At 34.9% G+C, this 22,896-nt stretch overlaps 2 protein-coding genes across 6 annotated transcripts; one reads left to right on the plus strand and one right to left on the minus strand.

Moving 5' to 3' along the window:
• Window positions 1-4,069: 4,069 nt before the first annotated feature.
• LOC7482886 (protein ESMERALDA 1) lies at window positions 4,070-15,415 on the plus strand. The gene is made up of 10 exons (XM_002311469.4): window positions 4,070-4,774; window positions 5,167-5,236; window positions 7,009-7,076; window positions 7,173-7,261; window positions 9,269-9,466; window positions 12,858-13,062; window positions 13,179-13,346; window positions 14,002-14,169; window positions 14,253-14,443; window positions 14,633-15,415. Exons 1-10 carry the CDS (start codon window positions 4,385-4,387, stop codon window positions 14,793-14,795), a joined length of 1,710 nt encoding a protein of 569 aa, XP_002311505.3. The 5' UTR covers window positions 4,070-4,384; the 3' UTR covers window positions 14,796-15,415.
• A 1,944-nt stretch (window positions 15,416-17,359) lies between these two features.
• On the minus strand, window positions 17,360-22,661 carry LOC7482887 (uncharacterized). Of its 5 annotated transcripts, XM_052454869.1 has the most exons (10): window positions 22,268-22,661; window positions 21,352-21,491; window positions 21,045-21,163; window positions 20,533-20,760; window positions 20,307-20,362; window positions 20,140-20,218; window positions 19,926-20,064; window positions 18,614-18,727; window positions 17,917-18,109; window positions 17,360-17,796 (listed from the first exon to the last, which is right to left on the minus strand). In XM_052454869.1, the coding sequence occupies exons 4-9, from the start codon at window positions 20,700-20,702 to the stop codon at window positions 17,918-17,920; spliced, it is 750 nt and encodes a 249-aa protein (XP_052310829.1). In that variant the 5' UTR covers window positions 20,703-20,760; window positions 21,045-21,163; window positions 21,352-21,491; window positions 22,268-22,661; the 3' UTR covers window positions 17,360-17,796; window position 17,917. The 5 variants fall into 5 exon arrangements, with proteins under 5 accessions (XP_052310829.1, XP_052310830.1, XP_052310831.1 ...); XM_052454870.1 differs by having other exon boundaries at window positions 17,360-18,109; window positions 22,268-22,660; XM_052454871.1 differs by lacking the exon at window positions 21,045-21,163 and having other exon boundaries at window positions 17,360-18,109; window positions 22,268-22,660.
• Between the last annotated feature and the right edge of the window lie 235 nt (window positions 22,662-22,896).

Below are 22,896 nucleotides of genomic sequence, written 5' to 3' on the forward strand. Positions count from 1 at the left end.
AATTTTCAATTTATGTTCTAGGTTAATATAAAATTCTAAATTTGATAAAATGATGAGATTATTCTCATATGTATTAAATTAAAATATTAACCAAACAGATCTTCTCTCTCTTCTCGAACCAAGATCGAACACAATAACGTGTCGTGTGATTTCTTTTGTTTCAGAAGTTGTCTTTTCTCGCGCAGCGCTGCTGGAATCTCACATGGATTTAGAGCGTTTTTGACAGTGTGGTTATATATATTTTTTAAATAACTTTTCATGTTAAAATACATGTTAATGATGCTTTTTTATTTTTTAAAAATTATTTTTGACATTAGCACATCAAAACGATCCAAAACATACAAACCATATTAAATTTTAACAAAACAAAAAAATTTAAATTTTTTAAGAACACGGGTTGAACCGCGTTCCCAAACACTTCCGTCATATGTGACTTGGCAACAAACAAGTACGACCCCTGTTATCGAAAAGCAGATATGGAGATGTCCACTTTTGTTAATTCTACTTGAAAAAAGGGCACATCTTGAGCAGATCTGGAGCATCGAGGGTGGAAGATGGAATGCCCACTTTTATCTTCTTTTTTTTTGCATGTCGAGGTACTTGAATATGAGGTCATGTCCAAGTGACTTTTATGGTTCCAACTCCGGTGGAAGCCCACACAGTGACACAGTGAATGTTTGAGTCCACGTCCATTAGTGTAACTCCTGGAAAATTAAAGAAGAAATGCACGAGCAGAAAACGGTGGCTTAAAATCTGCCCGAGAATGCGAAGGTGGGCTTCCAAATGTTTATCTTTTACTGGCAAACTTTAGCTTATTTCATTTTAATTTTCTCTGATTCCAGAGTGTACCATCGTGGAGCCAAAGGATTATCTAGAGACACTTTCTTAGGCGTCTCTTACAGATCAGAAGACAGCACCTAGGCAGCACTCTTGCGTTGCCTCTTCATTCCTTTTCTTCTCTTTGCCCCAGATTGAAACCTCTAAAAAAGTTGAATCCAATCCTTCTTTATCGAAAGTGAAGACTCGGTCCCTATATTTGTCACTCTGGCTCTATGAGAGGGAGGAGGAGGAGGCAAATTGGAGACATGAACGATCTGTAGATGATCATGTACATTTGTTTTTTAATTTAATTGTAAAATTATAGTTTTTAAGATAGAAGCTTTTTAGTTATTAAGTAGAAAGTAATGGAAATGTAAAATGTTATGCATATATAAAATTCAAGATTCAAGATGTAAATTATAGTTTTTTAAATAATGAAACGTAAATAAAAAAATAAACTAATTACAAAATGCTCAGTGTAATTTTTCCTTTGTACGTAGTCTTCGTGAGTATGCTCTACGGTTCCAGGTTCTTACAGGGCTGGCAATGAATGGAGTTCTGGTGGAGCATGTACTCAGAGCCCAGCTTGCTTGTCTTGACTGAGATCAATTTGGCCCTCTCATAATTGTGCTGCGTGTACTTTTTTTATAAAAATAAAAATTCGGGGTTATCATACTGCCCTTTTTTTACACGTTTTTTTTTTTACATTATACATTCGAGTTTGAATTTAATGATATATTTACGTGCATCTGCTCTTGTATTATAATGTAGGATTTGGATTTAATGATTTCTTCCTGTTATCATATCTAAACTCAATAATATAAAGACAATCACCACTGTGCCAGCTCCAGCATCTTAGATTTCTCAAAGAAAAATCATATTCACAAATATACGAGACAGAGCAATTACAAACCAACAGGGGAAAACAGGGAGAGCTTAAATAATTGACTGGGAGGTCAGAGATGTACGTCACATGAAGCTCCCTCTGCTATGTGGGTGGATATCATGAGCGGCAAAACTGTAGCTTTGCATATATAAGACACCCATGTCCTGTTGTCTCATGGGTGCTTGGATATTTAAATTACCACTATTAGTTAAGCTTGTCAGCCTGCGGTGTAAGGAAAGGTGTCTGGAGTCCCTAACTGGATAGATCCATGAACCATCCCTGATCCCACCGTATTGAATCCCCCATTAATGAGCTTGCTTCCATTGATTTTAAAAATCCTTGCGTTATTTCCAGCTCACATGCATCTGGCATGATTAAAATAAAAGGCATCATTTGTTCAGGAATCAGAGTTGTTGTTTTATGCGGGCTGTGTTTGTGTTTATGATTGTTTGTTTAAAATATTTTTTTATTTAGAAATGCATTAAAATAATTTTATTTATTTATTTTTTAAAATTGTTTTTAACATCGATAAATCAAAATAATATAAATAAATTAAATAAATTTTTCTTTTTAATTTTTTTAAAATACTATTTTAACTGATTTACCGAACTCCGCCGCCGTACAAATCTAATGTTCCTCTTTAAAGTTAGCATCCTTTTATTCTGTCTTACAAGACAAGTTAATTGGACCAGGCAATTAAAGCACGAACCAATCTCTTGAGACGTTGCAAGAATTTAACCGGATTTCTAAGTTTCCGTGAGGAGTGTCTTTAAGTTTACACATTGCAGCCGCTAGATGTTTCTTTAAATATTTTTTTTTATTATGTTTTAATGATTAGGATATTATCTTATTAGAATGAGATATTTGAGATCGACTCTTTCTTGGATAGCACTTCAACCTTATGATCGATACCTGCATGATATAATTTTCTTTTCATTGCAATATTTTTTCTGGGTTTAATGCTTGGTCAGCAATGTAATAACTTTTGTTTTTTAAATTATTTTTTATATATAAATTCATTAAATTAATGTTTTTATAAGTATTTTTAATAATTTTAATGTTTTGATATTAAAAAACTAATTACATCATCCTATATTACCCAATACTAATATAATTAAATATCAGAACGTGGGGAATAAATTTCTTTAGAGGTGAACCATGATATGACTTGAGATTCAAGTTCCAAAAAAAGTAAGGGGAGGATGTTCGCAGGGAGATTGGACGTTGTGGATTGTGATGATGGGGGCAGAGAGAGAGAGAGAGAGAGAGAGAGAGAGAGAGAGAGGATGTGCTTTTCTTTTGCTCTTCCAGGCAGGCACACAGGAAACGGCAGCCAACAACACGCCACTGACGCCACTCCACCGTGCCTCGTCAAGGCACGTGCTTCCTTCTAAAATAATGGGCATTGCTAGCATATGGTTACTTGCACTACAAGTGCCTTGTAAGCAATTCCTTTTCTTCCTTTCTGTAGATTGACGCCCCTTGCGCAGATTACAAGTAATTCCTTCCCTTTTCTTTTTAGCTTCGCTGGGAAAGTGGAAGCAAAAGCTAACCTGTCTATAAATCTGGACAAAATCCACACAATTTTTCCATGTGATTAATTAATTATACAAAAAAAAAAAACAATAATAACATTGAAAATAATAAAATAAAATACCCGGATGGATCAAATAGATAGTAGTGCTGTTAGCATTGAAAGAAAATCTTACTATGCTTAATTAGTGACATTATATTATTAAAATTAAAATTTCAAAATGATTTCGAATAATTATTGTAAGTACACCAATTTGATTGATATTAATGTAAAAAAACATAATTAAAATATACAAAAAGGAATCTAGAAACAGTCTTACCATAAAAATCCAAAAACATACCATCCTCGACCTCATCTTCCATTGTACCTCGTCTATGTTGTCACGGTTTTTTGTAAAAGGATTTGCACTAAGCTCGTGACAAATATCTAAACCATAAACCACAAAAATTTCGTTTTTTATTTTCAAATCCAAGATAGGAATATCGTGACGAATGAATTTGGAGGTGAAGGGATATCATTTTAAACTTAAAGCCATGATTTCATTTTCTTTTTTAAAATAAACAATGAAAAGATAGAAAGCAACATTAATCTATTCTTTGAATACTGGAGGCTGCTGGGAAACACATTTGAAATCTTTTTAAAAAAAAAACTTGAATTTTTTAAAATATTTTTAGATCATGCAGAAATAAAAAATATATTATTTTAATATATTTATAATTTTTTTTTTAAAATACAACCGCTAAAAAAAAAAAATCCAGAACCCAGAAAGTGAGCAAAACGTTTTCTACATGGTTGTGGACAACATTTGCAAGTCATTCTCCAATCCCACCATCAAAATATTCCCCCCTAAAATATACCTTCCTTGCACATAAACTCCAAACTCTCTCTCTCTCTCTCTCTCTCGCTCTCGCTCTCCACTACCACGTGCTCCCTCCCACTCTCTGTCTTTCTTTCCTCTACTAAAATCATTACAAACAAGAGAGGGAGAGGGAGAGGGAGAGCGAGAGGGGAGAAATCAAGAAAGAAACCGTAGAGAGAGGGAGAGCACTCAGACAAAAACACAGGCATGCATGACGACACGTCGTAGTAAAGAAGTAATCAAAACGACGAAGATCCAAATCGAATTACTACTACAATTCCACTAAATGCACGCGTACAATAGAATACCTAGCAGCGGCCACTCAACACCCTCACCACCTCAATCGCCGCTCCGTTCACCTAGGTACCGTCACGGCAGTGGAGGAGGAGGCCGGTCCAAGCCTGGCCGGTTCACTCCTTCCTCCTATCCGCCTGGACGTAACCTCGCACACCGCCTCGCCTGGTTCCTCCTCTCCGTCCTCCTCCGTCGCCAGGGGATTTTCCTTTTCGCTCCTCTCATTTATATTTCTGGTATGCTTTTGTACATGGGAACGGTGTCGTTCGACGTTGGCCCTATAATTGACCATAAGCCTGCTCCCGGTTCGGTTTATCGGAGCCCTCAGATTTACGAGAAGCTTCGACCGGAAATGGATGCCGATAATTCATCTGCCGATGCGGTGTGTTTTATCTATCTTTCTTCATATTATGTCATTTGGAAAGTTGAGAGCTTGCAATATGTAATGTTTGACATTGCATGGATTGTGAATCAGAATCAAAGTGTGATTTAGCTACATATATAATTTAATGCTATTTAGTTAAACGGGGCAGCTTGATATTGCTGCCTCCAATCTCTGGTTTCTATAGCTATGTCCTTAAAATTGTCTAGAACTGGCTGCTAAGAATTTCATTATTATAGTTCTAAATGTTTTCCTTCGTTTTCTGCTTGGCCCTGGCTTGTTGTTGTGGATTTATCTAGGGTATAATGTCTGCGTCACCTTTTATCCTTGCGATTTATTTTTTACTTGCGTGTTAATTACTCTGTGTTGATATGAAACTGAATTCATTGCAGCTATCAACTGTGTGGAAAAACTCGTATAAAAGTGGTGAGTGGAGGCCGTGCATAAACAAATCTTCCGAAGGTATGAGTTATGTCTAGGAGCTTCATTATGCTATTTCTTTTACTTCAGATGGTTTTTTTCTTTTCTTTTTAACATCTCTTGAGTAATCTGGTTTTCGAAATGTAGGGATGCGGATAGTTTGTAGGGTTTCACTTCATGCTATTGTCATTGGATCTTTTTGGTTGTAGAATCATGATTTCCCTAGTTAGACCTAATTAGATGCCAATGAGGCTTTGTTACACTTAGTTTTGAACAGTAGCTGTACTGTATGCAGTTGTGCGTTGCATTTGTTTCTGTTCAGGCCTGCATAATTCTTGTCTAGATAGCAAGAGAAGGTACAGGAGTATCAAAAGTCTGTTTGAATATATGGTCACAATCGTTGTGAGGCAGTTGGTTTGCTGATGCTTTATAATATATATGCTGCATGGGAATTAGGTTGACTCCTCACCGTTTATAATTCACATGCTTTGCAATTCAGTTGCCTGCTTTCTTCTGTCAAAAGAAGCCTGGCCTTGTTGAATTTGGACATGCTGGTATTTGTATGGTTAATGATCATAACTTGCACACCCTGTTAGTGGGTTCTTAACTTAACTGGACTTTAATGTTTAGGTATTATGTTTTGGACATAATACCTAAACATTATGTATGGTATTTGTATGGTTAATGATCAGAACTTGCACTCTGTTGGTGGGTTCTTGATTTAACTGAACTGAACTGTGATGTTTAAGTATTATGTTTTCATTTTTTACAGAGGAGGACACTGAATATCATACAATACATTGCAATTCCCATGATCTCTGCTCATAGATTCTAAGCTATTGATGAGCCTCCTTTCTCCTTTTCTAAAAAATAAAAATAAAATTATTGGGATGGTGAGACTGTGCTGACCATCAATCATTTGTAGAAGTCATGTTTGTGACATTCTCTGTTTAGAAAGAAATTCAGATATCTCAGGTTTTGGCTTAGGATGTCTTGTTGATTTTTTATATGGGATAATGACTGGTCTTTTTTAACAGAACTCTTAAAAGATTTATCCGTCTTAAGTTCTTTCCTTAAGTTCTCAGGTTTGGTTTATGACAGTCTAGGGTTCTTTAGTTGGGAGAGACCGAGTGTTTTTCTTGCTAAAAGAATAGTACAATATAGTTGCCCTTGCTTATGAACATCAATCTTGAAGTTAAAATGAAAAAACAAAGTGAATAATCTATGGCCAGAGTAATCTTGATGCAAAGTATTATTTTCATTTCATTCCATTCCCACCACCTTTTTCATGTCCAAAAGCACTCACCTTTTCATTTAAATCACTAATTCTCACCACTGTCATGTTGTGATATGATTATACTTATGATTTTCTCATTGTCTCATGGTCTATAATTGGCATAATATTACGTCACTACATCGCCATTATCACCATTTTTAGCTCTCCATCATCATTGCATACAATTTCAGCTGCTTCTGGCCTTGCATCACTGTGGTCACCCTTACCGCTATGCAGCATCAGAAAACCAACTTCGTTATTTTAATATAGGCACTGTATTATTGGAGCTCCGATCTTTAATAACCTGTTACAGTCTTAATAAATAAATAAATAAATAAAAACTTTCTGCCATATGATGAATAATATGTTTTCCCTTCTATTAATAGATGCCAATATCATTGTAACCATGTTTACCTTTTCTTTTCAATTTTTTTCCTTTCAATTTTTTTTCCTTTCCTACATGATTTCTTGTCTGAGTGCCTAGTCATGCTTGTCTTTATGTTTATCGATTTTCAGTGTTGTGGTTGTTTCATGATAGGCTTACCTGAATCAAATGGTTATATCTATGTTGAGGCAAATGGTGGCCTGAATCAGCAGAGGACTTCGGTTGGTTTCATTCTTTGTTTTTTCTTATTTCATATTTGTATACATTCATGATTTTTGCTTTTGTATTCTCAATGCATTTTTTGTGGAGCCTTGTAGATATGCAATGCGGTTGCTGTGGCGGGCTATCTTAATGCAACTCTACTCATTCCTAACTTTCATTATCATAGCATCTGGAGAGATCCTAGGTTCGTCAACACCTGTTCTTCAGTGTAATGTTTTGGGACCGGATGCCTAATAATGCAATATCAGAGAAAAAAAGTTTAAAAATTTGTTGGTTTGACTTCTGAATTGAACTAATGAAGTAACTTAGGTTTACCATGTCATGATGATGTTTTTTCATTTTTGAAGTTGCTTAATCTGATAAAAGGTTATTCATGATGTTGGAATATTCTTATGACTATAAGTTGACCTAACTGTTGTAAGAGGCCTCTGTTAATTAACTATTGCATTGCATACACGCTCAGATTTCCTGATTTGGTCAATACTGTAAGAAGCTGCTTAGCTTACTGCCTAAATGCATGCTGAAATCGAATGAACTTTCAACAGCTCATGCTCAATTGATGCCTGTCAATGCAAAGCATATTATAAATAAATAATAATAAAAAAACTATTCATTTTCTCTGTCTGAGCTGGAAAACTTTTATTAGGACACTAATTGCACTAGAGTTTCTATTAGTTTTGTGGATTTTTCTGTTTGCTTCCTTTGGTCCTGATGATTCTGGTTGATTGTTTCATTTACTAGTTGTGTTAGAAAGTATGAGCTTTCTGTTGGAGATAATTTACAATATATCGGGTACTCAATTAATGGATAATTTGGTTTAGTTCTTTGAATTTTAATATCTACATGATGAATATCATTGGTTCTTCCATACATATTTACATATGCTGGTCAGATATACTTGAATACGTTCTGAGAGCCCTCTTATGTATGCTATTTGGAAGACCTTCCATAAAAGTTGTCCTTGATAGAATCAATTTTAAATCACTCGAACTTGGTTTCTAAGAAGCTTGGGTGATTTGTTTTTGGAGGGACATTTTTCATTGATAAACAAATCAAATGCATATTCATTTGCCTTGAAAAAATCATATTGAAGGTTGACTGGATGATCAAACTGTCATATGCTTAACTTTTAAACTTTGGATCTTTCTGTTTGCTTCATTTGATGTTAGCTGTAGTTTTGGCACTTAAGGCTTGGATTAAGTTAGCAGTTGTGTCATACTTGTAATAACATTTGACCAAGCTATGGTGGATAGTTCTATATGATGCAAGCTTTATCAGACATGTAAGGTTTGATCCAATGTGATTTTTTGATTTAGGTTGTTGGTAATTGCCATGTTTTTCCACATGCAGTTTTGTAATTTCTTAAGCCTGGTTGATGTGCTATCTACTTCACACTTTTTTTCTTTTCTTCCACGTGGACTGGATTTCTTGGCAGATCTTTGCTGCTATGAACAATGGATATTTTGTTGGGTAATGGGAAAATACATGTCTACCTTTGCCCTTTATATTTGCCTTTTCAGTGGTATTCAACCAAGCACACAAATTTGTGAAATATCAGTTTCTTGAATGCTTAATAAAATGGGCTTCTTGACAGAAAATTAGATGCTTTGGTTTATTTTAAATATGGTCAAAAGAAATTACATTGGGTAGGGTGGATGGATTTATTATGATAGATGATTTTGATTTTCAAACTGATTTCCATTGTGGTTGGTTGCTTGTTTTGCTTCTACCTATACGTGGGAGATCTCATGCTGGTTTCATGTTACCTCCTGTATTGAAAAATATGCTTCTTGGAGCTCAATAGTTTGTTAGGAATATTTAAGTTGATCTCTCAATGTTTGCTATGCTTTCTGCAAGGTGCACATTTGGTCCGGGAGATGCCTTTGTCTGCCATTCATCTTTTTCATCGAACTAGCTCATGAATGAGTGATCTAATTGCAAATTATTTGTTATCTAATATTTCTATTTGAAAAAAAAGAGCACTTTAGAACTTGAAATTGGACAAACAATTTGATGATTTTTATTCATTTTCTTACTTATTGATTTTGTTGTGAACAAAGCACAACAATATCTGCCAGTGAGATCCTTTTATTGTTTTTTTCCACAGTTCATGAGATAATTTTTGTAAATGGCGATAAAGATTTGTTTTCATACAGACCAAAGCAGCTAACTCAGGGTTTTACTTTTGCAGCAAATTCAAAGACATCTATGATGAGGACTATTTTATCAGTACATTGGAAAATATTGTAAGGGTGGTTGATAAGATTCCTGGATACCTTATGGAGCGTTATGATAACAACATGACTAATGTCCATAACTTTAGAGTAAAAGCATGGGCACCCGTTCAGTATTACAGGGATGTTGTCCTTCCAAGGCTATTAGAAGAAAGGTGAGTGGCAAATCTATAATGTTAATTGTTACAACATAGTTTTCCATATTTCAACTTGCCTACTCTGTGTTTCATCTAAACAGCAAGGCATTCTGGGTGTCCCCTCCCTCATTTCATTCTCTGTTTCGGTTTGTGCTGATAACCCATAGCATCTCATTTATGCCTTAAAATGTGGTTTTGGACAGTCTCCGTGGTGGTTACACAAAAATGTTTTAAATCTAAAGGTATTTATATATGCATGTTTGTCGAAGTCAAATTAATCTAATCAGTAGTGATTAGTCGATCACTTGTTTTTTGTATAGCTTTATACCAATTTATTTCACATTGTGAGAGAGAGATGTAACATTGAAATTGTCTGCGTCACTGCATAAATGTTAAATCTTAGCAATCTGTATCTGACTAATGTATTTTCCCATTTCTAAATGCTTTTCTTGAGGGGTTATTGTATCTGACATATGATGCAAAGTGTTCAAAGTTTAGGGAGGCAGTGATAAGGAATGGAGAAAAACAATAACGGGAATTATTATTTGACTATTTAGGAATTTTAATATTGTATGATTATTTTAGTTTTGCAGTAATTTAGGAATATTAGTATTTACTAGATATGTTGCTCGCGCGTTGCCGTGGGCCGAACATTTTTTTTTAATGTAAAATAAGTGATAGGTTAAGAAAAACTCAAGCTCCAAGTCATTGGTTAAATTAGCAATACGAAAAAAAAAAACCAACAGTAAATAAACTGACAAAAAAAAAACAAAAAAAAAAGAAGAACCACACTTGAGTCTATTCAGATTATCAAACAACCCAATGCTAACCTAAATGAAGGAAAACTAGGAAAAAAAGAGGGTCAAACTTCAAAAAATAAAAAATAAAACAAAAAACATTAGCTTAAAAAAGGGGAAAAAACCAGGCAAACCTTCTAAACCTAGTCCAATCTAAAAAATTGCAACTTGTTAAATCATGGAACCTGGGTTCAATCAAGAAGCTTAAATGTCATCTAATTTAATTTTAAATGATGGAATTTTTGAAAAAACTATTAATAAAAAAACTTGAAAAAAAAAGGAAAAAAAAATGGGGCTAAAATCTTACAGGAAAAAACCAAATGAGGATGAAATAAAAAAAAAATGTATTGCAAATAAAAAAAATTGCAATTAAAAAAATTAGGTCCAAACTTGAAAGATTAAAACATTATGGGGGCGAAATATAAAAAAAAATTGTTGAGGGCTAACTCAATAGAATAAAAAAAAGAAAAAAAAAACAAAAGTTAAAAAAAGATGATAAAAAATAAGACAACATCAATTTAGAAAAAGGGAAAAAAACAGGGTTATCCTCCTAAACCTGGTCTAATCTCTAAAAGTCACATTCCGTGAAATTTTTTGCCAAAATTCAATTAAAAAGTATAATTCTCAACCAATTTAATTTTGAAAGATGAGATCGGTAGAAAAGTATTATTAAAAAAAATTGCAAAAGAAAAAAAAAATGAGGATAAAATTTGATAGGAAAAACTTAAGGAGGATGCAATTTAATGAAAAAAATAAATAAATAATCTAAAATAAAATAAATATCAATTAAAATAATAAGGACCAAATTTTAAAGATTAAAAAAATCACAAGGGGTGAAATTGAAAACATATGAAAAAACCAAGTAAACCTAGACAAACATTCTAAACATGGTTAAATTTTAAAAAGCTCGCAACCTATGAAATTATGGATCCGGGTCCTATCAAGTAGTGTATTATAAGCTAATTTTAAAATATAAATTTAAAAAACTTGTCAAAGTAAAAAAAAAAAATCAATAACAAGAAAAGCCTCGAGCGAACTCAGCAGCTAACCTGGGTCAACAAATCAAACATGTGACCTATGACATGAAATTAGAATGTCTATATAAATAGGAAAGCGAAAAAAACATTGTAAAAAAAAAAAATACTTAAAAAAATGCTTTAAAAAATTACGAAAGTCGATCTGGGCTAATCCTTCAGATTTATTACCCGGGTCATAAGACTGAGGTGACCCCATTAAAGGCAGACCTGATAAAACAAAGAAGCAAGATTCTTAATCAAACAAACATTGAGGGATGAAATTGAGAAAAAAAAAATCAATTAAAAAAACAATGCAAAACAAAAAAAAGCAATTAAAAGGTTTAGGACTAAATTCGACATAAAAATTAAATGAAATTAAATGTTCAGGAAAAAATCAAATGAAATTAAATGTTTAGAGATTGAATTGTACGAAACAAATCTATTAAGAAAATGATTAAAAAATAGCAATTAAAAGAATTACGATCAAATTTGATATAAAATTAAATGAAAATAAATGCCTAGGGGTGGAATCGGGAAAAAAATGAATCAATCAAGAAAATGATTCAAAACAAAACAAATAGAAACTAAAAGAATGAGGATTAAATCTGAAAACAAATTAAAAAAAATCAAATGATCAGGGATGAAATCGAAAATAAAATCTAATTAGAAACAATCAATGTAAATAAAACAATTGCAAATAAGAGAAGAGGGGCTGAATCAAAAGAAAAAATAAATGGAAGGGCTGGTATGAACTTTTGCATGGCCAGCACGTAATCCGAGAAAGAAAGAGAAGGAAAAGAATGAAAGAAAGAAAAAAAACAATTTTAGGCCAAATCATGCTGAACCACCGTACACGCGGCACCTATAGAGGAAGAGGATGTTGAGATGAATGAAATAATGCAGGGAAATCACAGTTATAACTGCCGAAGCTAGCTGCCCACGCCGCCAGAATGCGGCAGAGCGGTTAACGCGTGCGAGGCAAGTGTTAACAACTTTTTCGTTTTTTTTTTTCAGTGCAAAAACCGAAAATGCCCTTAAGACTAAAGAATATTAATAAACAAACCATGATGGAATTACAACAAAGCCCCTGAAGATAAGGCTAAAGAATTCAAATTGTAAGGGTTATCTAGTAATTCAATTGTTCTATAAAATACAAAAACGCTCTTGTATAGAAGACATTGGATTATTTTATTAAAGGGTTATGCTAGTAATTTTACTATGCATTTAGAGTGTTATGTGTCTTGAGCGTTTAGGGTTATGTCTGGGTTATGCTAGTAATTCTCCTATGCTTGTATAAAACCATAGGAGAATTAGTGTGACTGTTGTAGGTTTCCTATTTTAATTTGTCGGTGGTCACAGACATTCAAAAAGAACATATATTGACATTGAAAAAAAACATTGGTTCTCTTGTTTTACAGTTTTGTTGGTGGTTCTATGCCATTTTTTTGGGAATGGCACCGGCATGTTCTGATGGCATTTCATGAGTCCCACTGCATTTATTATTGACTGACTGTTGAATAGATTGAATCGTTGAATAGATTGAATCAATGTTTGTGACTGTTAATTCGAAGCACTGATTTTTGTGTGCTATCTCAGGGTCATAAGGATTTCTCCTTTTGCAAATCGCTTGTCATTTGATGTTCCTCCAGCTGTTCAACGGCTTAGATGTTTGGCAAATTATGAAGCTTTAAGGTTTTCAAATCCCATATTAACTATGGGAGAAACATTGGTTGCGAGAATGAAAGAACGCAGTGCGAGCCATGGTGGAAAGTATGTTTCTGTCCATCTTCGCTTTGAGGAGGTTAGTTGTCATTAAATTAGCAGTGTTTCGATGCTAGATTTTGTTTACTATTACTGCTAACAATGTGTTTTTTTTAATGTTAAATCTTAAAATTGGTTGAAAATTCATATTTACAGGACATGGTTGCTTTCTCATGCTGTGTATTTGATGGTGGATGGCAAGAAGCTAAAGACATGAAAGCAGCGAGGGAAAGAGGTTGGAAAGGAAAGTTTACAAAGCCTGGTCGAACTATACGTCCTGGGGCAATTAGGCTCAATGGGAAGTGTCCCCTTACTCCGTTAGAGGTAATATACATCTGTATATGTTGCTCCATTGGAAAGCAATACTCAAAATTCAATTTCATGTGTTCTCTTTACATGATCTTCATGGTCAGTTAGTTGTAACATGCTTATGCTTGACACTAGGGTAGAAAACTATTTTGAATGCTAATCCATGCCTTTTTTTATATAGTGAATGCTTATTGAGGCATTTTAAAGTAAAGTGGAAATATTTCAGCAGTGCTTTGTCACTAAAGTTGGTGGATAAGTAGGTGCATATGTTGTTCTAGCTCTGAGATGACTGGTGAATGGATTCAATTTTACAACCTAGGAAACACAACAGGTCTTCAAGTAACTGCATTGTTTATGGCCTCAGAAACTGTGGCTCCATAACTTAGCATTCTTTAGAGTTATCATGCAAATTTTTATGTTGTCACTATCAATTTAAATTTAATGTCCAAATGGAAAGCAAGTATTGACGCAACCATGAAACTCCAGTGAATGCATACGAAACACGCGATCCCTTTCTTACCTGAAATTGAGACTTCTCAGCATCAGTTTTTGATAAAGTTACCATCTGCTTATGTAATATGTAACTGCATGGCCTCTTATATACGTGCCTGTAGGTTTGTGGATATTGGTATTGTTGTGTCATAGCATGATATTTTTTAAAACTTCTCAGGTTGGATTGATGCTTAGGGGCATGGGTTTTGATAAAAACACGTATATCTTTTTGGCATCTGGAAAGATTTACAATTCTGAAAAATACATGGCCCCACTGTTGGAAATGTTTCCGAATCTGTTAACTAAAGATATGCTGGCATTGGAAGACGAACTTGATCCGTTCAAGGTCTGTATGGCTTGTGGTTTTCTTTCATCCATCTTTCAGACCTGCTTAAGTGTTATTGATCTGACTTGAGTTACTGCTTCCAGAATTATTCTTCTAGGATGGCTGCGATAGACTACACGGTGTGTCTTCACAGTGAGGTATTTGTGACAACTCAAGGTGGCAACTTCCCCCATTTTTTGATGGGCCATAGAAGATTCTTGTATGGTGGACACTCAAAGACGATCAGGCCAGACAAGCGAAAGTTAGCAATGCTCTTTGATAATCTGAAAATCGAGTATGAACTCATCATATTGCTTTACAGTTAGCATCTGTGAGTTTGATTTTGACCCTGCGTTGCATGTGGTGCTAAACGAAAATGATTGGAGAAAGAACTGACAGGGACTGGACATGTTTGGTTGTTTAGAATGCTCATCATTGAACAGAAATAAGCATTGATTTTTTTTGTATTTCCTCTTTTTCACAGTTGGAAGAGCTTCAAGCGACACATGCTGAATATGCGGTCTCACAGTGATTCTAAAGGATTTGAAATCAAAAGGCCAAATGACTCCATATATTCCTTTCCGTGCCCAGATTGCATGTGCCATGTTAACAGAACAGAAGATTCAAGATCATCTTCAGCTACGTGATCTGCTTGGAGACAGATCTTGATGGTTGTTTCTTCTACTGGTATTTTGTGGACACACCATATATTCCAATTCTTGCATCTCGTGATTCTTTCATTTTTTCCCCTTCCCACATGGTGGGAGAGAATACACTTCAATATTGGGAGTTTCAAGGATTTATTTGAGTTCACATTCATCAGATTATTTCCCACGAATCGATACAGGGAAACTGCAACTTGCAACTTTTTGTACATGATGCCAGAGGACGCAGATTACATTCTTTCTCTGCGGGGATTGCCCTGGGTATTAACTGAGCATTGTTTTAATACATGCTGCTGCAGCTGCTGTATCTAACAAGCTGTAAAATGGATAGTCAGATTCTTTTGTACCCTGGTTTTTTCATTGCTTGTAAATTTGTTGACGTTTCATACACGTGTAAGACCCTAGAAACAGAGCGAGTTTTTTTTTGTAGATTTGTGAAAATTCAGGGTATCCATTTTTTGTTATCCTTATTTTTGTTCATTCCCTTGTAAAATGTAAGTGTTGCACGTATTTCTTGCCTTGCCTCCTGATTGTTCGTCGATTAAATCCCGTCACTTGGAAAGACTCAATGGAAGCTATCAATGGCTGATATTTTGCTTTAACTTCTCTGGGCAGCGAGTTAGCTACTGAGCTTGGCTATTTGACTAATGTCTTGCAATCCGATATCTTAGAAAAATATGATTTGGATTTTCAAATTTTGTTTGTGTCAAAACATTTATTCAAACATATTTTTCCTTGTTTGAGCAGTCAACAATTCTCAAATTCTAGGCAAGAAAATTCTTTTTTATAAATGTTCCAACCATTTTTTTTATCAGTACTTTATATATATTATTGATTTTATGAATATAAATTTCGAAAGAACCTGTAAAAAATATATTTTTTAAATTTACTAAACTAATGTGAGATGCGGTGAGGTATGAGAATAACTTCTTACTATTAAAAAAAAAAAAAACCAAAGCTGATAAAATTTCCTGCTATAACTGTAGGAGTTCTTCAACCGAGATGTTACGAGATATCTATTATCATGGTATTCGCAAATAAAGACTGTGGATCGGAGATTGGAGGAGTTTCGCCAACGTTTTGGATTTTGGACGCATGACTGAAGAAAACTTAGGTTGATCCAACAGGCCTACGCCCATCTTTTAAATTGAATCCAAGGTATTCATAAAGCAAAATAAAACAACACTTTCTCTGAGATAACAAGAATATATTTTAGAATAATGTAAAGATTGTTTTTTAAAATATTTTTTTTTATTTTAAAATATATTAAAATAATGTTTTTTTATTTTTTAAAATTTATTTTTGATATTATCACAGATTTAAAAATAAAAAATTAATTTTAACTAATTAATCCCAACAAATGCAAATTTATCCAAAACAACCACGTTCTTGTAGAAAGAAATTTCTTGCAATTCCATAGGTGCAAAATGGAGGAAAACGATGCCTACCCGGTACACTTGCATTTTAAATTCAGATAAGTCCATCGTGATGAGATGATGGATGATCGGATCCGGATCAAACCGGAGATGAAACACTTTCAATCTACCATACAATTCAAGTATGACTGACCCAACATGAAAGTGACTTATCTCGGTATTTAAAACTTGTCCAAAAATACCTTCATTGCTCTCACGAAAAACACTCTAATCACCACTGCAGACCAGATTACTGTACTTGGTATTGAGAAAACTTTGGTTTACCTAACAGTTTTGGTTATGAAAAAGCATCAAATTATTAAAATTTTAAAATCAGTGCTAACCATAATAAATTTGTATAATAAAAACTAAAAAACCCATCATTTTGAAGAACTTATCCCACAGTGCTCTTGATATCTCAAATCTCTTTAAAGTTTAAACTCTTAACTTGCTGTTTGCCAACTCTATCACTATCAGTCTTCTACAAGTCATATACTGTCTCCTTTTCACATTTGAATCAACCACAGCGGCCAGCGCCTCCTTCACAATCACCAGTCACCGCCACGTACCTAGCCATCTAACTAGGCTCCAAGAAACACTTGCGTCTCAGGCTATATGTTGCACACTGCAATTGTTATAACCGGTTAAAACTTCATTGTGTCTAGTGCCATGAGTTCCATGATTTCAGTTCTCATGTCTACCCGTTGCTAACCGCACAAATTAGAATGCAGACAGCACTTATTATAGGGCCACTCTACAGATTCTGTAACCTTAATTATAGTAACCTATAGCAGTAGCAGCACACAGCAACTCTCTCATGACCAACGACAGGTCTATTTGTTGAGAAATGAAAAAACAAAGTCTACTTTATCGAACAGACATCGATAAACGAAGCAGAATCATAGTCTGATACCTTGATGAATGTTACCAACAGTCAATCTGTATCACTTGCTCTAGGATCTGTTTAGCTTCCTCCAGCTGGGTCATCATAATATAGACCGGATGATAAAAACTTTTACGGGCAAATTTTTGTTCTGTCCTCTTTAGAGTCCTTTTTGTAGAACCATACTTGTATTAATTGCTAGGATGTGCCAGTGTGCTTGGTGAACCAGAGAAATCAAACATGCATGATTACAAGAAATATGACCATCTTGGATAAGCATACTTTCATAATCAAATCAAAAGTACGGATCAAGCTAACGTGAGACCAGACATGCGATCAATTATTGGTCATTAAGAAAAGAGCTACATGGCATTCTTTTCTAGTTCAGTGCAAAATTATAGTAATTGAGAGCTTGGTTCTACATTTGATTTAAAGTAGATGAAATAATTCTCTTTCATAATGCTGCCTGATTGTGATATACAGACATAAAATGCTACAAATATATAATTAGTATATCAGATAAATAGATTTTGTGCTGAATATAAATGCATTTCGTTATAGACGCTAGGAATGGCTACATGATATCCAGATGGAAAGAAATTATGAAACCCAACCATAGTTGGACAGTCGAGCTGCTACTCACGGAAAAGAGCAAATCTATCCCTTCCTCCCTTCCTCTCCTTACCTGGTTGAAGAAAGACAGAGCTATTACCAAAAATAAAAAATTATAGTCGTCCTGGGGTTTGAGGAGAGACTGCATCCCAGTGGATAAATGAATCATAAGAAACTGATCTGAGATATATACACTACTCAAGAAGCTTGTTACAGGTGCCGACACCAGTAGCTGCAGCAAGATGCCAACCAGCATGAAGAAAAGGAGTACCAGGAAGGCAATCATCAGCAACGAAAAGAACACCCCCCAACAACAATGACATCTTATGCAAATTATGTGCCATCCTTAGATCCGGATCTTTTAATGCTCTTTTTGCAAATGCTACCTAGAAAGAGTGATTCAGGGGAAATCAAGCTTTTAGCAATATAAATGTAACAATAAAAAGTTGAGGGTATTCCCATTAAAGGATTTCAAATTGCAACTAATGAAGGAAATGAATATATTAATCTTGCAGAATAGAACAGTGTGAAACCCACAACGTGACTTTTGCTGCTCAAGCTTTCAGTGGTCACCTCATTATTCAGCAATATAGACATTTCATGCACTCAGCACCCATCAGGGTTCTGATATTCAAACTATGTGATACTTTCCGGTAATCAATAAATTCTGGCAATCATAAAAACTACGCTAGCAAGGCATGGCGGTAAAATTGAATGGCAGTCTAAATTTCTAATATGTAGATACATTCTCAGCATTAATATGTGTTCCTGGCTAGTCAACAATGGAACTGTCAGCGACATCATCATTTTAGTCACAATATTTGTGGACCAAGACAAACTGAACTCTAATCAACTTAATAAAATCAGAGGTAAGAAATGATCTAGGTTACCTCCATCATCCCTGTATGAATAGCAGAGACCATCAGAGGCTGGATGGGCAATAATGCTGCAGATGCAGCCGTCAAATACTTTGAGTTCTCATTTCTTAGGGCCCTTGACAAACACTGCAAAAGGTAATTTAGTTATCAAGTTCATGCTAATGCAGCTCAAATATTTAAAGCAAAATCTCGATAAGAATAACTAGACCAAACAGCACAGCAGAACTTAAATTAAAAGAGCAGTTTGTGGTTACTTTGTTTATGTGCATTCGAAGCGATTTCCTACCAAGTTTGCTTCTATTTGAGGTCAGAAACTGGACTTGCATTGCTGCTAGAGTAAATTCTAAGGGACTTTGCTTCTTTTTTTGTGGTTAACTGTCAAGGTATCCTCAAACAAGCTTCCGCCCATTGGGACTAAGTTTAGGGAGAACTCACAAGGCATGTTTTCCACATCTGATCTAGTGTGTTCACATGAAATTACTTTCTCATGGCCTCTCCTTCAAATCGAACCCAAGATGGTAATGAATAATCTACAATCTAGACACTCTAAAGGATGAAGAATAGAAAGAATATTTCCATTACAATTAAACCTTGGTGGTATGGAGAAGAGTAGTTCTATGAATGCTGCAAGATTGGCGTGCATATGTGAAAATTAAAAAAGAAAAAAAAAAACATGAGATGGCCAGAAGACAAGCCATTCCCCAAGGGCGCAGCCTTATTTAAGAAGTAAAAAATGGGCATATAGAACATGTGCATCTGAAACGTGGAATACTTGACTGCTAAAAGGCAATAGAGAAAATAATAGGGTTTGAAGTGCCACTCGTTCATGAGAAGATGTATATAGCGATAACGTGATGATGAGGTGAGGTGACTTGTGGCTTCCATGAAATGAAAGTTGAGATTTTGTCAACTCATGACTTGGGATATTCAAACAGGTGAAGTCGGAACACAAGAGGGGAAGAAATGATAGAAAGAACACTCAATATATGAGGATGCCGAGGATTACACCAGGTGCCCAGTTGCCTTATGTAAAGTAAAACCAAATCAAACATGAAGCACATGAACACATCAACCGCTTTATCATTGCCATCATCATTTTTGTTGTTGAATTTAACACTGAAGGAAAGGTGGCATCATTTGAAGGAAGGAAATCAATTTTAAAAGAAACTGCTAAACCAGATATATGAGTGGTCAGGACTGAGAAGTATCACATCTAGTTCCACAAATAACATTCCAGTTTAGCATAAGTATTCAAAACTGGATGTGCCTGTAACCTTGATAGTATAGTTGTGCCAATATATAAGAGTTCATTTGGATAACTTACTACTGTCGCTGTGGCTATCATTGTATAGTCAAACCATCTCAAGTACTTCCTCAGCTTTCCTCTTGAAGAATGATACAAACTTGAGACAACTCCAACTCCGATTAACGAGTTGGCATACAACTTAGTATTCAAGTTCTTCCTGTATATAAAATTGATTAAATAATCAGACAAAGATCTTATCTTTATGAATTATCTCACAGAAAAATATTACTACCTTGGAGCCTGGATACCAAGAACAATAAAAGGAAGAGAGGTAATCACATTGGCAACTGTTTCTGCAAGATGCTGATCACCTAGTGAAAGTATGATGCATTAGAGAGCATATAAAATGTGATGCATGCATTATCAAACTTAAAGAAGTTGTATTTATATTTGTAATACCATGAATGCAGCCCTGGATAGGCCTCAAACATCCTGGTCTTTGCTGCCATACTCTCCTGGATAAGAAATAAAAGACAGGTTATTAGAACATTTTATGACTTTGTAGACTTCAAAATCCCTTAGCTATGGGGATAAACAGATTTTACATTGCTGAAGCCAATAATTTAACAATGAAACATATTTTCCAAGTGCATGTTGCCATGTTGGTTGAAGGTTTTACACTTACCGCATCAACAGCTGCTGATCCAGTCCTTTGCCTGAACTTTCACTAGTTGATTGGGGGAATGCCCCCTGTTGATCAATCTGTTTCAAAGCAAATGGAGAATGCTGGGCAACACGGATGCCATGCACACTCTCTAGGGTTTTACAAGGATTGAATCTACTCTGGTGACTCATAATGTCAAAATATGGTTGCCAGCAAGATTGCTGGCATCAAAGGGAAAAATTGAATATTCTGCACCAAAACAGAACATGAATTCATTACACGATGTGCATGTACCTGGGTCTATCAGATTAAACTACCCTTTATTTGTTTGCAAGTGCCATTCAAAGCAAAGATATCAAGGTTTTTCAAGCAAAGAGAAAACTGTCCTGGTCATATAACAAAACAAAATTGGAAAATGATCTCAAAACTTCTGTATTCTATGTGACCAGCTAAAACACAAAGGGCATGCCAATTAACCATTGTGCTATATGTATGCAAACAAAGAGAAACTATTTGAGTTGTATTTGGACAACCTTCACAATTGCCTCCTAGCTTCCAGGTAGAATCTGCAGCTAGTACTAAAATCTTAGTCCAGGCCCACTTTCATCATGTTTGAGGAGTTTATTGGCTAGGAATAGTCATAACTTCCTGGCTGCCATTTGAAGCAAAATATTACATAATTCAACTCACTGAACAAAGAATTAATCTCATGCTAATTGGTTCAATTTTACCATTTCCAATCTTTTTGCTCCATCCTAGGCCACATTTTCCAAAGATTCCAAGAAATTAAATCTCATCAACCTCTTTTAAGCTAAATAATTTTTTCCCACAGTACTTAACCTTTCACCCACACCCCATCAATCTTCTAGACACGATCATTTATAGGCCTATTGCTTTACATGACCGCATCATCTCGGACAATATTTTTCCTACCCACCATGATTAGCATAACCTCTGGCTAGAAGGTGGAAGCTGCAAAGCTATTCACAAAACTTTAATCAAGAAAGACCGCATCGTAAACACATGAATATAATGGATAAAAAGGGGGGCAATCTTGGCCCAAAATCCACTAAAATCAGCAAGAAGATTATAAGCATATCTGACACAACTAAATCGGAAACAAGATTGGTATGGATTCATCAAAGCAATCCATTCATCTAAAAGAGGATCAAATGCACACTTATCAATGCTATACTTATTGGAATGGGATGAATCCAAGCTCGTGATATCTTATCCAATTTCAAGAATTTCAAAATTTTGGTTCGTTGATGTTGCTTATATAATGATTATTGGAGGTTTATATGGTCGTTAATTTCAGGGCCCGTAGAATTAATCTAGATAAACAGAAACTAACCGGACACCTAACATAAAAAAAAAAAAGAATTCCAAAATTTTACTCGATAAAACTCTAAATCTGCTTCTAGAAAACCCCGCTTATGTCTGATCAGTTCCTTAATCAAGAAGTATTTAATGCAGCACTTAATTAACAAGTCTTGTTTTTCCTAAAGAAAATAAGAAGAAGAAGGGGGAAAAAACAAATTCCTTTCCGTAACTGGGTTCAGAAAAGAAAGAAAAACCCAACATTGTAAAGAGCCACAGGGTCCTCAGAATATCACACAAAGCATGACAGACAAAATGAGCACAACCATTTTGGAGTTTCAATTAATCAGAACATAAACACACAAACATGCAGGAACACATGGACATAAATAAACAGATACACGATTATGGTATGTGGAGAGAGAGAGAGAAATACCGGAGAAGAAGAGGTGTCTGTAGAGTTAAGGAAGGAAGCTAGGGGGGGGGGGGGGTGAGGGAGGGGTTGGGTATTTTTATAGGGGAGAAGAGGACTGAAAGGAGGAGTTTGAAGTTTGAAGAGTTGAGTTGGGAAGGTGAACGGAAAATGAAAAGGCGGGTACTTCTGTTATTTTGGACAAAGGAACAGAGGAAGAGATGACCGAATCTTCCTCCTTTTCTTTCTACTCTCCACCTCGCTACTAAAATATATGAAAAGCTAAATGCGTTTGTCTTCTTTTCTATTCTTGGAAAAGTGAGGAAAAATAAAATAAATTACAGCTAAATTCGCTTGCAAAAACTGATAACAGTTTGCGACAGTCGACATCTTCTCTGTCTTCCAAACAAAACCCAAACCTTAAAACATCACAGCATGTTTTTATTTATTTATAGAGATATCAAAAAAAATCTTTGAGCGTATGAGACGTCATATTTTTTCCTTAACGATTTTGTAATTTTCTCTCTTGCTCTTTGTTTACAGTATAAAGCTTGGTTAATTTCCAACAATATTTTTTAGAAATTTTAATCTTTTTTTCAATTTTACCCTCGTTTTCCTTTCTTTATTTCTTTTCTTTGGGTGCACGTGTGTGT

Source organism: Populus trichocarpa, chromosome 8, assembly GCF_000002775.5.
Source record: "Populus trichocarpa isolate Nisqually-1 chromosome 8, P.trichocarpa_v4.1, whole genome shotgun sequence".
NCBI lineage: Eukaryota > Viridiplantae > Streptophyta > Magnoliopsida > Malpighiales > Salicaceae > Populus > Populus trichocarpa.